Raw genomic sequence first — 15,847 nt, 5'->3', positions numbered from 1 at the left:
TACAGACTAAACTGAATTGCTTGTTGCCTCTGCTCAGTGGCTGCCTAATAAATGTACCAGAGTAAAAAAAAAAAAAAAAAAAAAAAAAAAAAAAAAGGGTCAATAGTTTATGTATTTGGTTTTTTTTTATCTCCCCTGCTCTCAGAAGTTGTATTCTTCCAGGAAAACATTGGTGGCTCTAATTTGCTTATCAGTGATGTTTACTATAGTCCCGACAAGGTATCAACAAGACAGAAGCTGCCACTTCCATGCGTAGAAATTAACTCTTTCAGGCAAAAATAAAACATGTATAACAGCCTGGTTATTAATATGTTTGGCACTGTACATACATGTTTATCTCATCATATCACACATCACCTCGGGTACACTGTAAGGGGAATCAGTTCTCCTCTCCTGTTGCCGGGTGCTTCACATTCTTGCATGGAGGAGACTTTATCAGCATCTGGTTTGTTACTGGGACCGGATACAGAAAACCATTAGAGGAGGTGATTCTGATAGCCACATCTTACAAATAGAGACAGTGGATTTTTGAGCATGGGGCAATTAGACCCCCAGACATTATTATATTTGCCCCATTCTTACCCATTTGGCATGCTGGGTGTTTCTCTGCAGCAGCAGCATGCATAGTGCGCCCCTCTCTGCCTTGTCACTGCCACTTATAACACTGCAGCCTGCAATATATGTTTGTATTTCTATACAGATGACTGATTTTTGGACATCTTAATGTTCACACTCCAGTATTGCGCCCTGTCCTAGAATTATGAGTTCATTATATATACATATCTAGTTGTGACTGTTGTCACATTATATTGTGTTTAGATGTCTTTTATAATCAATGTATGAGGAGCTATATTCATGCGATGTCTCCTTACCCCCTCCACGTATTCTCTTGCTAGATAGAATGTTTGTGGCGGCGCTGGGACAGACTTGGCTTTGCATGGTCTATGTATAGGTTTGTTTATACATCAGTGAATGATACTGTATTATGAGCACTATTAATAATATACTGTATATATCTCATTGGAGATTGTTTCTTCTTGGATGGGGGTGGAATCTGACTGGTGATTGGCCCCCCAAAATGTACATGAGAATGAGTGTCAGTGATTGATGCAGCCACACCCCTTGAGGAAGTCCGGGTGACGCTGGTGAAACATGTAGGGATCCTCCCTCGTGGTATCAGGTTCGGCATGGGGTGTGACATGCCTCCACACTTCTCAAGCCCCCACTAGTGTATTGCCATACACTGATAGAACCAACTGTCACTCCGTCCCCTACAGGGTTCCTTCTGTGTATGTATGATAGAACCAACTGTTGCTCGCTCCCCTACAGGGTCCCCTCTATGCATGTATCTCCTCCTGTGCACACAGATTTGCCGGGGAAATCTACATTGTGGTAGGGATGAGCGAGAACAGCTTCACAAAATGTCAAACAACAGCTGCACTTGTTCACATGCGGGGCCACAGCAATAAGATTCAACTTACCCAGATGTTCAGCTCTTGCTGCAGTGTTCCATGTTATGTTCCATCATCCTGATATTTTTTGTTTTGCAGCAGTACTTCCGGCATGTATACCGAGCAGAAGGTGCTACTGCACCTGATAAACTCTCTGCCACAGGAGTTTGTCAGCATACAGACTCCCAACATTTGGAGCAAGGAAAAGGGGTCACTGAGACATGCTCCCACCACACTTTTAGCCATGCCATAATCGTACATAAGGCTGAAATTATGAGCGTTGACGTGAGATACTGTGTGTGCAGCCAGATGTACATAAACCGACTAGCGTTGTGCCCCCTCTCCCCTTAAAGAAAAAATAAGGCCCTTAATACACCACCAACATATGAGACATAACAAGATAGAGTTTCCACAGTAACCACTTCTTAAATAAATTTAAATAGACTTTCCCCACCCAATAATTATGCAGTAAAACACATTATTCAGCAACCTGTGCACCAAACCACTTAACCCTTCCCGACTGCCTAACGCCAATAGGCGTCAGGAAGGTGGCTCCTCCAGGACTGCCTAACGCCAATCAGCGTCAACCTGCCAGCTGTCATTGCGGCTGGCAGGCTGAACCCCCCCCCCCCCCAGCCCAAATGACTTGTACGGCGCTGTAATCTAGTGCAGCGGTGTACAGGGGACAGCCCTGTCACTTGGCTGTCCCCTAGATAGGCAGGAAAACAGATCGCTCTCATAGGCTAATGCCTATGAGAAGGCGATCTATGTGATTGGATGTCGGGGGGAGGTAGTAAAATATAAAAAAAATAGCACATTTTATTTTTAAAAAAGCAATAATATTATTTTTAAAAAAATGGCAGCAGCAATCAGATGCCACCAACAGAAAGCTCTGTTGGTGGCAAGAAAAGGAGGGCATATTCCTTTGTGTGCTAAGTTGTATGGCCCTGCAGTACACTGTTAAAGCTGCAGTGTGCTAAATTGTAAAAAATGGCCTGGTCACTAGGGGGGTGTAAGCCTGCGGTCCTCAAGCAGTTAAACCACGCCTGAAGCAAGAAGTATATGGAAGCTGCCATATTTATTTCCTTGTATGCAATACCAGTTGCCTGGCTGTCCTGCTGATCCTCTGCCTCTAATACGTTTAGCCATAGACCCTGAACAAGCATGCAGCAGTCAGATGTTTCAGGCATTATTGTCAGATATGACACAATTATCTGCATGCTCGTTTCTGGTGTGATTCGGGCATTACTTCAGCCAATTAGATCAGCAGGATTGCCAGGCAACTGGTATTGTTTAAATGGAAATAAATATGGTGGCCTTCATATTCTTCTCACTTCAGTTGTTCTTTAATTACTAGTATGTCTCTCTCTCTCTCTCTCAAAAAAAAAAAAAAAAAGCCAAATAGAAGTGTGTTAGCCCAAATAGCTCAAAATAGCTAGGCAGTGTCCCCCCCCCACACACACACACACACACAAAAAAAACCAATAATAGGCAGTTTCCCCCAAAAGAAACAAAATTATGCACATTTCCCAAACATATTTTGTCAGCATTTCATACCAATAAGCATTGGTTTTTCCTCCCCTGAACAGTTCCCTAATGTCTAGTAGCCCCTCCCTCCCCTACATAGTTCCCTGGTGTCTAGTAGCCCCTCCCTCCAGTTCCCTGATGTCTAGCGGCCCACTCTCTTCCCTCTACAGATATCTCCAGCCTAATGGTTCTCCTTCATCCCTTTGCAGAGATCGACTTGTTGCTCTAATCAGCTGCATACGGAGCCAGCTGGAATGACTGCCCAGGTGATGCTGCGTGATATATAATTGAACAGACTTGCCCAGGCTGTCATTACAGCCAGCTCAGCAGGTGGCTGAGGTCACTCCGCTGCTGCTAACTCTGCATCTGCTGACATCTGGACACAAGTGGGTGCTGCGGGACACCAGACAGCGCCTTCCAACCTGGGACAATCCCAGCAAAACTGGGACAGTTGGGAGACATGAGCATAATGTGGTGGGTGAGCAGCATGCATGAACATGCATTGGGGGCTCCTCAATCAGGATCTAGAAGATACTAGCATTAGATAATTAACTAAAGGTATTATTATTTATAAATAACTAGCTGAAGACCCGGCTTTTATCGAGTAGGTATTTTGCTTGTTGTTGGCTCCGACCACTTTTTCTAACTTTGGAACACAGTCACTCAATGAACAAGTTTGTGAGCTTTGGGATCCTTGGCATCTATAATGTGATAATGGAAGCAGTTTAAATTTTCTCATTGATATCAATCAAACAAATCTGGTTGGCTATTTGTGGCTCTGCCCCTTTTCTGAATTTGAACTCCAGTCCTCCAATGACCGACTGTACCAAGTTTGAGGCCTCTGCCATTAGCAGTATGAGAATGGGAGCAATAAAAATATTCCCCTTGAAAATCAATAAGTACATTTTGTTTGGCTTATGTAGGCTCCACCCACTTTCTTAAATATGAATCCCAGTCACCCAGTGACCAACTATACCAAGTTTGAGAACCCTGCCATTACCAGTCTAAGAATGGGTGCAGTTTAAATGTTCCTATTTAAAAATGTGGTTGTTGTTGGCTCTGCCCACTTTTTGTTAACTTGACACACAGTCACTCAACGATTAAGTTTGTGAGATTTGCGGTCCTTGGCATCAGCAGTGTGCGAATGGAAGCAGTTTATCAATATGAAAAAAACCTGATTGGCTGTTTCTGGATCTGCCTCCTTTCCTGAATTTGAACCCCAGTCCCCCATGACTTACTGTAGCAGGTTTGAGGCCTCTGCCATTAACAGTGTAAAAAAGGTAGCAATTGAAATATTCCCCTTGAAAATTTATAGGTGAATTTTGACTGGCTGTTGTCGGCTCCACCCACTTTCCTGAATATTAATCCCAGACGCCCAGTGACCAACTGTGCCAAGTTTGAGAACCCTGCGATTAAGTGAAAGAATAGTTGCAGTTAAAATGAACGAGAATAATTTGATTTGCTGTTTTATACCCTGTCCACGTTCTCTGAATTGTTTACTTCAGTCACCAAGTGACCATCTGTGCCAAGTTTGGGGACTTTATTACTTGAGAATGGCAGCCTTTTCAATTTTCCATTTGACATAAATGGGTGAAATCTGATTGGATGCTTGTGGTTCTGCCCAGGTGGGGGACGCGAGACCTTCAGAAAATATCTTCCCGGATAGTAAGGGATCAGTATACCAAGTTTCATTGAAATCGGTCAAGGGGTTTGAGTGATGGTGGCACACACGTCTGATTAAATAGATTACATAGATATAAAAGCAGTGTCTGTAGTACTTTTTTTATTCTCCAGTACTTGTAACCATATTATGGTAATGGGTAAGTACTTTACCTCTACCCATTTCAACTGGTGGGTTAGGTGTAGGTACAGGTGTTTAGTTTTAAACATAAGTAGGAGGAGTTTGTGTTAAAAGGAAGTAGGGGGCGTTAGTGTTAGGCATAGGTAAGAGGAGTGTTAGGCGTAGGTGGGGGTTAGTGCTAGAAGTAGGTGGATGGGGTTAGTGTTAAGCATAGGTAGAAGGGGTTAGTGTTAGGAAGAGGCAAGAGGGGTTAGTGTTAGGAGTAGGTTGAGGAGGTTAGTGTTAGGAGTAGGTAGAGGGATTAGTACTAGGCACAGGTAAGAGGGGTTAGTGTTAAGAGTAGGTGGGGGTGAGTGTTAGGCATAGGTAAGAGGTGTTAGGAGTAAGTGGGTGGTTAGTGTAAGGAGTAGGTTGTGAGGAGATTAGAGTTAGGAATAGGTAGGAGGAGTTAGTTTTAGGCAAAGGTGGGAGGGGTTATTGTTAGAAGTAGATAGCAGAGGGTTAGTGTTAGGCACAGGTTAGAAAAGGGGGTAGTAGAATATTGGTAACATTACCATTCCCCTGCTGTGTCACCCATCACAGTGTGGCCATACTGAAGGGTATCCCTGCTCCCTGCTGCTCCCGCTTCCTGTGACTCAGCTCTGCAGTCCGGGTAGTGTGAAGGTCGGCAATGGCATCTGGTATTTGTGGCAGAATGTTGTGGAGTGGATGGAGGCGAAGGAAGGTCACCCTGTTGGGATGGGGAACAAGCCTGTGTCTTCATGTCTCTTTCACCCCCTGCTCCACCCTGTGGAGGTCTCCTGGCTGCGTACAGGCTGCTCTGACAGGTGCGCACATATTATATTATAAACATTTCAAATAAAGGGATTGTCAATCTGTTATATAGCAGGGATTTCTAGTTAGTAACTCAGTAAGCTAGCCAATGGCATGTCAGTGTGATACTTTACCTGGACAATCCTACACTAGCTGGCAACATGCCTATGTACTATGCCTGGAGCTTGCAGCTACACACCAACCTCCTGTCATGCCCTAACTGACATTAGCTGTCCAGCGTGAAATGTATAAGCTATAGGCTCGCTATACACCAGCGGCTCTGGATGGGAGCCTGGCTTCAGGGGCAGAAAGAGATGATTTGCATATTCAGGAGTGATGCATTATGGGAAACCACAGTTGCTGACTTAAAGCTGAATTACCACAAATACTTCCCGTTTGTACAACTCCATTCATCTATATAACATTTGATCAGATAGCCCATTGATATTCGGCACATTATCCAGAAGAATAACTTTATTAACAGCTTTACCTACAGAATTATTTTGTAACATAACACAGAATCGTTCCCAGCAACAGCTTCCCACATTTGTCTATAGCAGTGATTGTAACACATATAACAATAACCTGCCCTCCTCTCCACCCCAGAATTCCTGTATCTCACCTCCAGCCCAAACACCTGTATCCAATCATCTCCTAATTTACATTTGGGGTGCAGCATTGAGGCATTGGGGTGTATCTGCATTATTTGTGCTGGAGTATAACATGACCTAGGAATACATCTAATACCTTCTTTTGCTGCTATCATATTTATAGTATTAACATGTAAAATAGTTAATATAACACTATAGATCTATAACACTATCCCTAAAATTATGTAGAGAAATCAGGAGATCCCTGGAAGATCCCATCACAGTCACAGTGATCCAATCTCTCTGAATATCAGTCGTGAGTGTGTCCAGCTTAACATTGCTGGGAGATAAATCCCCCTCTTCTCATCTTTCTGGACTTCGTGCATTCAGCTCAAATCTCTTCATGTTTCCTGAATATAAAACAGAGAGACAGAGAGGGAAATCTCCTTTCCTTAGGTCAGTCTGGATGAATGGGAGTTTCTAATATTTCCACATCTGCGGCTCACAGAAGGTAAATAACAATGGTATGCAGAACTTTCCTGGCGTCACACGATTTTATTTTTACATTAATGGGGTTATATTCTTACTCCAAATTGTGCACAGCAGCCATATCAGTGTGACATACAATCTTGTCCATTCAGCTCCCAACAAAAACAGCTCTTCAGCACCCTTTGTTATTAGAAGTGTTTGTTTAGCTAGATAGAAGTATTTTGTCATTTACACTTCAGATCCTACCTCATATGCATAGATACAACACCTAGTTTATTAACCCTTGCAATATAAAACATTAAAAATTGAACACAGGTAAATTCTAACTAGTCTTTAGTACTAGATGTATCCATGTTCAACTCATCGTGACATGAAAGAGTCCTTAGGATTCTGTATAAAAATGCTTTCATGTGCACTTCGTAAGATGTAAAAGAAACATTGGAAAATAACACTTATGGCCATACATTACCCCCACTCAACACAAATGTCGGTCAAGCAGTGATTTATGCCCAAAGGATCTCTTATGTTTGACAAGAGTTGACTTCAGAGCAAAACATTTCCCACACTCTGCACATGAATAGGGCTTCTCACCAGTGTGAAGTCTCTCATGTGTGACAAGATTTGATTTCAGACTAAAACATTTCCCACACTCTGCACATGAATAGGGCTTCTCCCCAGTGTGAGATCTCTTATGTGTGTAAAGAGTTGATTTCTCACTAAAACATTTCCCACACTCAGTACATGAAAATGGCTTCTCACCAGTGTGAGTTCTCTTGTGATTGACAAGGATCGATTTCAAAGTAAAACATTTCCCACACTCTACACATGGATATGGCTTCGCACCAGTGTGACTTCTCTCATGTCTTACTAACGCTGATTTCTGGGCAAAACCTTTCCCACACTCAGCACATGAATAGGGCTTCTCACCAGTGTGAGATCTCTCATGCGTGGTAAGGCGTCCTTTATCTCTAAAACATTTCCCACACTCAGCACATGAATAGGGCTTCTCACCTGTGTGACATCTCTCGTGTATGACAAGGGGTCTTTTCTGTCCAAAAAATTTCCCACATTCAGCACATGAATAGGGCTTCTCACCAGTGTGAGATCTCTCATGTCTTACATGGTCTGATTTGTAAACAAAACATTTCCCACACTCTGCACATGAATAGGGCTTCTCACCAGTGTGAGAAATCTGATGAATGGCAAGTTTTGATTTCCATACAAAACATTTCCCACACTCAGCACATGAGTAGGGCTTCTCACCAGTGTGAGATCTCTCATGAATGGCAAGTTGTGATTTCCATACAAAACATTTCCCATATGTGGAAAAGGAATAAGACCCTCCAGTAGGGGGAGAGCTGTGCCGGGCATGAGGCCCCTCAGGGTTAGACAGGTGAGGGGAGTCTGGGGGAATATTTGGGGTAATCAGGATATCTGCAGGAGACTCTTGTCCGGTGACATCATCATCCGTTGTACAGTCTGTGGATACAGAGAGACGAGTCTCTGAGAGGTTCCTGATGCCGGGACACCGCCCTGCAAATAGAGAAACATCATCACTTCCTGTTACAGAATTCTGAGGGGAGGAACAATTATCATTAGGGATGATCAGTGAGCTGCTGATGGTTGCAAGTTGATGCAAAGTTTATGCAAATTGCAGTAGCATTTGGTAGCAAACAAAGGCAACAAATAAAAAAGAAAAAAATGTGCTAAAATAAATTGGCCCGGAGCACATGCAAGATCTCTAAATAAATTGGCTAGTAAAGGGTTAATTTGCAGATAGACCAGCTGGTCTATCTGCATCGCACCGGATACCTGGTCTGCACCCCTGCAACCCTCCCTGCACCCTTAGCTGCAGTGCCTTCCTTTTTAAAGGGTTAATTTGTATGCTGTGTTTCCTGCCCCCCCCCCCACTTTCCGCCTTTGACCTATGAAAACGAATACCTTTACCAGATCTGACATTTGACTACCTACCCCCTGCCTGGACATCATGCAGTATGGGGGTAGCTTCTTTCTCCTGTGAATTTGAATACTTGCAAATACATTCTGTTTAGGAAAGCATAACTGCACTTGGCATAGTTGTTTTAGTAGAGGGACTTTTTAGCTACCTTTATATTCAGTCTCCCCCTCTCCCCCATCATCACTCACATTCTTACAGCCCCTCCCCCTCTTACTGGCTTCATGTGATCTATACTGTGCCCAGTAGGGACATTTTTCTTAGCTTAATAAGTATTTTCAATCTCTAATGTTTATCAATCACCTGTGCTCATCCCTGTGATAATGTCTTCCTCCTTAGATCCGCTCATCATGTCACCCTCCTCCATAGACTGCTGATCACTCCTCACACATGTCTCTTCTTCTTCCTCTTTAATTGTCCTCATCATGTCACCCTTCTCCATAGACTGCTGATCACTCCTCACACATGTCTCTTCTTCTTCCTCTTTAATTGTCCTCATTATGTCACCCTCCTCCAGAGACTGCTGATCACTCATCACATATGTCTCTTCTTCTTCCTCTTTAATTGTCCTCATCATGTCACCCTCCTCCAGAGACTGCTGATCACTCCTCACATATGTCTCTTCTTCCTCTTTACTTGTCCTCATCATGTCACCCTCCTCCATAGACTGCTGATCACTCCTCACATATGTCTCTTCTTCTTCCTCTTTAATTGTCCTCATCATGTCACCCTCCTCCAGAGACTGCTGATCACTCCTCACATATGTCTCTTCTTCCTCTTTACTTGCCCTCATCATGTTACCCTCCTCCATAGACTGCTGATCACTCCTCACATATGTCTCTTCTTCCTCTTTACTTGTCCTCATCATGTCACCCTCCTCCATAGACTGCTGATCACTCCTCACATATGTCTCTTCTTCTTTAACCCCAGCATTTACATGTTCTCCAACCTATGTGCAAAAATTAAGATATTCTTGAAATTTTGAACACAGATAATAGCATACACAAAAAAACATGAATGTCCCACAGTTTGATGTCTCTGATGGCCCTCAGCCCCACCTACCCAATAATGGTGGGGGATAATGTGATCTTCTTGTTGACAATTCTGGGAATAAAGAGAACTTGTACATCTTTCTGGTAAGTTACTGTTACTGGGTACAGCTGTAAGAAACACACACAGAATGCATTATTTCTATGTGTTTATGGGGGATCTAGGTGGACCCTCCGTACTGATCTCTCTAAAAGAAATGAAAGTCTCCTCTTACCCGGTGATGTGAGGGGCGGCTGATTCTCCTTCATAGGGTTATTGTAGAGGTCCTTGTGCCCTTCTATATACTGCCCCTCCTCCATGGAGAAATAGAGTTTGGCATCCTGACTCCTCATAAGAGCCTGAAAAACACAGTGCCACAGTCACCACTCAGACACATCCCTTGTTATTACTGGATTATGTCCCATAATTCCCAGCACCTCTCCTGTCAGCAGCTCAATCATCTTCCTGATGACTTCTAGAATCTTCAGCTTGTTGTGCATCTCAGATGTCAAGGATTGAGGTTGGGGAACGGTGATGGTGACATGGTCTCCAAACATCACTGGAGAATAAATCTGTACAGAAAGACCAACGATATCACATGACCCTCCCAGAATCCTCCTCACCTGTCCAGTCAGGTGTGTTTTATTATAAGAGATGTGTTATATCATGTGACCTCCCGGAATCCTCCTCACCTCTCCAGTCAGCATACAGATGATCTCCAGGGTGAGGTTGAATAGCCTCTCGGTCATGTGACTCTGGTCCTCATCCATCCTCAGTGATGTGGTCATGTGATCTGTACAGGATGCTGCTGCCTTTTGATAGATAAAAAGGGGAGGATAATCTAGGTTGTACAGCTGGATGTGGTGATAATACCAATACAAGATCCCCCCAGCACTCCCCATTGCTGTCACTTGTGGGTGGTAGGGCCATGCAGAGTATTGCAGGAAAGCATAAAAAGCTGGCATATACACTGATCAATGCCATATCTGTGAGGTGTGATGGATTATCTTGGCAAATGAGAAGTGCTAACTAATACTGATTTAGACAGATTTGTGAGCAATATTTGAGAGTAATGGGTCTTTTGTGTATGTAGAATATGTTTCAGATCTTTGGGTTCTGCTAATGCAAAATGGGAGTAAAACCGGAGGTGTTGTCTTTATATTTTTGACCACTGTAGCTACCTGTGCACTATACTCACAGTGTGCTGCCGTCCTGTCCTCCCTCTGCCTTCTCTCCCCACATCCACCTCCCACTGTTACCATTCCTGTGATGTTACAGCAGTGCTGTTGGTGGTAGATGGATGAGGATATGAGGAGAGTCAGAGACTGGGGCTAATGGGAGCAGAAAACTGGAGCACATTGTGACAGCTAGCTATAATCCAATGTACATCCTTCCATTTACTACTCTGCATGGAGGTGGGGGAAGGGAGCAACACTGCAGTGTGGACATGGGTATACTGGGAAAGGAATAGCATTACTGGGGTGGGGGGACATTACATACGGGAGGATAATGGCAATGCTGGGGGACACAGGGAGGACATGGCTATACTAGGAAAGGAAAAGCATTACTGGGGTGGGGGAACATTACATACTGGAGGATAATGGCAATGCTGGGGGACACAGGGGGGACTTCGCTATGCTGGGAAAGAAATAGCATTACTTGGGTGGGGGACATTACCACACATTCCAACTTTTTAAGATCAGAAAGCAGGACACTTAAGCCACATCTCTAACACACCCCTGACAAACCACTAGTAACATTTACAATAAAGATTTCATAAGAAAAACATGTTTTATGAATCACACCACACTGGTCCACGGTATCCCAGTTCATTTCCTTCATATTAATGTTAAAATACAAGAAATCTATCAATTAAGAAAGGGAATGAAGTTTAAAGTCAATTGAACACATTTTTCAGTAGAAAATTAAATTATTATTATTAATTGTAATTGTAAAGCACCAACATATTACGCAGCGCTGGACAATAAATAGAGATACATACATTGCAACAAGGGGTGACAGACAGAGAGCTAGCAAACTGTTATACAACATAGCACAAGGTTATACATGCAATCAGGGTATAAAATGCGGTTTACAGAGACCCGGCAAAACAAGGCTGAGTTAGTCCATGGGAAGGGTGTCATTGCTGGGGTAGTAAGATTAACAAGGATACACTAAGGGAGGGGGGGAGGCCCTGGCAAAGGCTTACAATCTAAAGGGTGGGGGAGGGACACATAAGGTAGGACTGTGGAAAAGGTGGTTGACTGAGAGAGTTAGAGTGTGGTAGATGTGGGGTAGGCCATTTTAAAGAAATGCGTTTTGAGGGCTTGCTTGAAGGTGTTGAAGGAAGGAGCGAGTCTGAGGGGGAGTGGAAGGGAGTTCCATAGGGTGGGGGCAGCTCTTGAGAAGTCTTGTAAGCGTGCATAAAGCGTTAACATAAATCTGTACATGAGTCCTGAAAGAAGGATAAACAAAAGAGAAATAGGGACAGAGGGATTTGGTTCCCAAAGGAGGGGCAGTTGGAAGCTGTGATTTATGTTCAATAGTAGAGCAAGCAGCTTGTTCTCATCTTGTGTCAGGAGCAGAATACATGTTTATATGGATGCTGGGGTTGCCTCATATACTCTGTCTGCATGGCAGAGTGGAGACCTCTCACTTACATTCCAGAGAGCCGTGGTCCTAGCTGAGCAGGGTCAGGTGACAGCGGAGCAACACTCAGTCAGGATATATGTGAGGCATGAGCTGCAGGTTGAGGCGGTGCAGGATGTGAAGCAGTAGGAGAAAGCAGAGCAGCTGCAAAGCCACCAGCCCCACATCACTCAGCTCTGCCAGTAGGAAGAGTAGTGAGCAGTCTCATATAGACTGACAGCAGCTCCAGCCAATACAGCACCAGCAGGGAGCTCTGCTTACCCACTGCTCCATCCAGCCAGCAAGCGGTGAAGGGCGGGATTTTTGTTGTCAAGGCAGTGTTGATCGGATACCTCATTATCCTATTCGAGTTTGGTCCAATTCGGATAGTAAACTATCCGAATTCACTCGAAGTTCGATATTCGAGTTAATCGAATATCCGATTCGACCTTGGATATCCGACGTCACTATCCGAGTCTGTATTCGAGTAAAATATTCGAGCTGGCCTTAAATAGCTTTTAAAACATGTATTGGAGGTCAATGATGCATGAAACCACCGTTTTATGAAGAAAAACATCAAGTGATTATGTGGTGATGTAGTAGTTATAAAAAAGGTATCAAAAATAGTAAATTAACTTCATGAAAAGTGTTTGCATGAGAAGGTGTGTCCAAAATGGTTGTAAGTTGGAAGTCTTCATTTACGTCGTCTTCATCTTCTTCTTCTATATCTTCTTCTTCTTCTATATCTTCTTCTTCTTCTTCTTCTATATCTTCTTCTTCTTCTTCTTCATCTACAGTGGGTTGCAAAAGTATTCGGCCCCCTGGAAGTTTTCCACATTTTGTCATATTACTGCCACAAACATGCATCAATTTTATTGGAATTCCATGTGAAAGACCAATACAAAGTAGTGTACATGTGAGAAGTGGATCGAAAATCATACATGATTCCAAACATTTTTTTACAAATAAATAACTGCAAAGTGGGGTGTGCATAATTATTCAGCCCCCTGAGTCAATACTTTGGAGAACCACCTTTTGTTGCAATTACAGCTGCCAGTCTTTAGGGTATGTCTCTACCAGATTTGCACATCTAGAGACTGAAATTCTTGCCCATTCTTCTTTGCAAAACAGCTCCAGCTCAGTCAGATTAGATGGACAGCGTTTGTGAACAGCAGTTTTCAGATCTTGCCACAGATTCTTGATTGGATTTAGATCTGGACTTTGACTGGGCCATTCTAACACATGGATAGGTTTTGTTTTAAACCATCCCATTGTTGCCCTGGCTTTATGTTTAGGGTCATTTTCCTGCTGGTAGGTGAACCTCCGGCCCAGTTTCAAGTCTTTTGCAGTCTCCAAGAGGTTTTCTTCCAAGTTTGCCCTGTATTTGGCTCCATCAATCTTCCCATCAACTCTGACCAGCTTCCCTGTCCCTGCTGAAGAGATGCCAGAGCATGATGCTGCCACCACCATATTTGACAGTGGGGATGGTGTGTTCAGAGTAATGTGCAGTGCTAGTTTTCTGCCACACATAGCGTTTTGCATTTTGGCCAAAAAGTTCCATTTTGGTCTCATCTGACCAGAGCACCTTCTTCCACATGTTTGCTGTGTCCCCCACATGGCTTGTGGCAAACTGCAAACGGGACTTCTTATGCTTTCTGTTAACAATGCCTTTTTTCTTGCCACTCTTCCATAAAGGCCAACTTTGTACAGTGCATGACTAATAATTGTCCTATGGACAGAGTCTCCCACCTGAGCTGTAGATCTCTGCAGCTCGTCCAGAGTCACCATGGGCCTCTTGACTGCATGTCTGATCAGCGCTCTCCTTGTTCGGCCTGTGAGTTTAGGTGGATGGCCTTGTCTTGGTAGGTTTACAGTTGTGCCATACTCCTTCCATTTCTGAATGATCGCTTGAACAGTGCTCCGTGGGATGTTCAAGGCTTTGGAAATCTTTTTGTAGCCTAAGCCTGCTTTACATTTCTCAATAACTTGATCCCTGACCTGTCTTGTGTGTTCTTTGGACTTCATGGTGTTGTTGCTCCCAATATTCTCTTAGACAACCTCTGAGGCCCTCACAGAGCAGCTGTAGTTGTACTGACATTAGATTACACACAGGTGCACTCTATTTAGTCATTAGCAGTCATCAGGCAATGTCTATAGGCAACTGACTGCACTCAGATCAAAGGGGGCCGAATAATTATGCACACACCACTTTGCAGTTATTTATTTGTAAAAAATGTTTGGAATCATGTATGATTTTCGTTCCACTTCTCATGTGTACACCACTTTGTGTTGGTCTTTCATGTGGAATTCCAATAAAATTGATTCATGTTTGTGGCAGTAATGTGACAAAATGTGGAAAACTTCAAGGGGGCCGAATACTTTTGCAACCCACTGTATATCTTCTTCATCTATATCTTCTTCTTCTATATCTTCTTCTTCTTCTCTATCATTATATTATGTGTCCTTTCTTTTGTAATATTTTTTTTACTTCATTTGTGGAAATATTTTATTTTAATAACACCATAGTTATATTTGTGCTGATGGCATAATAGGTAGTGGCACATTGCAAGCCACAGCGCCTTTTTCTGTGTACCCTGGCGGTGTAATGTGTTCCCTGGCAGTGGAGACACAGACAGCAGGAGTAAATACAACAACAGGCTGCGTGAGTGTGTGGCAGACTGGCAGTGGCAGCAGGCAGGCGGGCAGCGAGACATAGCTGGGGGCGCATGGGCAGCAGCACCTTGTAATGTGTTCCCTGGCAGAGGAGACACAGACAGCAGGAGGAAATACAACTGCAGGCAGCGTGAGGAGGATGAGTGTGTGGCAGACTGGCTGCAGCCAGCAGCAGGGCAGGCAGCCAGACATAATAGGCCCTGGGTCCTAGCGGTGGTACTAGGGCCGTAAATGAACACCATGAGGTTCCAGACAGCGGCCGTGAAGCCCACATTGTGTCAAATACACAATTGGGACAGCACAGTTTTCAACCCGGATACCTCTAAAATAATTTAAATTTTTTTTTTTTTTAAATGCAGCTATTTTTGAGCGTAAATAGCTGGTGGCGTATGGGCAGCAGCACCTTGTAATGTGTTCCCTGGCAGTGGAAACATACAGACAGCAGGAGGAAATACAGCAGCAGGCAGCGTGAGGAGGATGAGTGTGTGGCACAGTGGCAGACTGGCAGCAGGCAGGAGGGCAGGCAGCGAGACATAATAGGCCCTGGTTCCTAGCGGTGATACCAGGGCCGTAAATAAACACCATGAGCTTCCAGACAGCGGTCGTGAAGCCCACATTGTGTCCAATATACAATTGGGACAGCACAGTTTTCAACCCGGACACCTCTAAAATAATAATAAAAAAAAAAATTTTTTGCAGGAGAGCACTTCCAGGGCGTACTGCGCAAGCTCGCTCCAGATCGGCAATTCCGCTGACCCTGCATGGTGGCACCACCCACTGCGTTGTTGCTGCTGCTGCTCTGACAGTGCCCGATGCTGCTTCCCCCTTCTCACCCCCTTCCACCAAGCTGACCCAATGCGCGGTGAAGGACAGATAGCGGCCTGTCCCAAAC

General features: G+C 43.9%; 1 protein-coding gene across 1 annotated transcript in view; it reads right to left on the bottom strand.

The window, feature by feature from the left end:
* LOC137537113 (uncharacterized) overlaps positions 1–15,847 on the bottom strand; it is a 162,792-nt gene that overhangs the window by 58,582 nt on the left and 88,363 nt on the right. The window contains 6 exon segments of the mRNA XM_068259248.1: positions 7,256–8,204; positions 8,929–9,574; positions 9,688–9,785; positions 9,890–10,013; positions 10,092–10,226; positions 10,347–10,466. Coding sequence (XP_068115349.1) covers positions 7,256–8,204; positions 8,929–9,574; positions 9,688–9,785; positions 9,890–10,013; positions 10,092–10,226; positions 10,347–10,466 — 2,072 coding nt within the window.

This window comes from Hyperolius riggenbachi, chromosome 10, assembly GCF_040937935.1.
Source record: "Hyperolius riggenbachi isolate aHypRig1 chromosome 10, aHypRig1.pri, whole genome shotgun sequence".
Classification (NCBI taxonomy): Eukaryota; Metazoa; Chordata; class Amphibia; order Anura; family Hyperoliidae; genus Hyperolius; species Hyperolius riggenbachi.
This window is presented reverse-complemented; position numbering and strand designations above follow the sequence as displayed.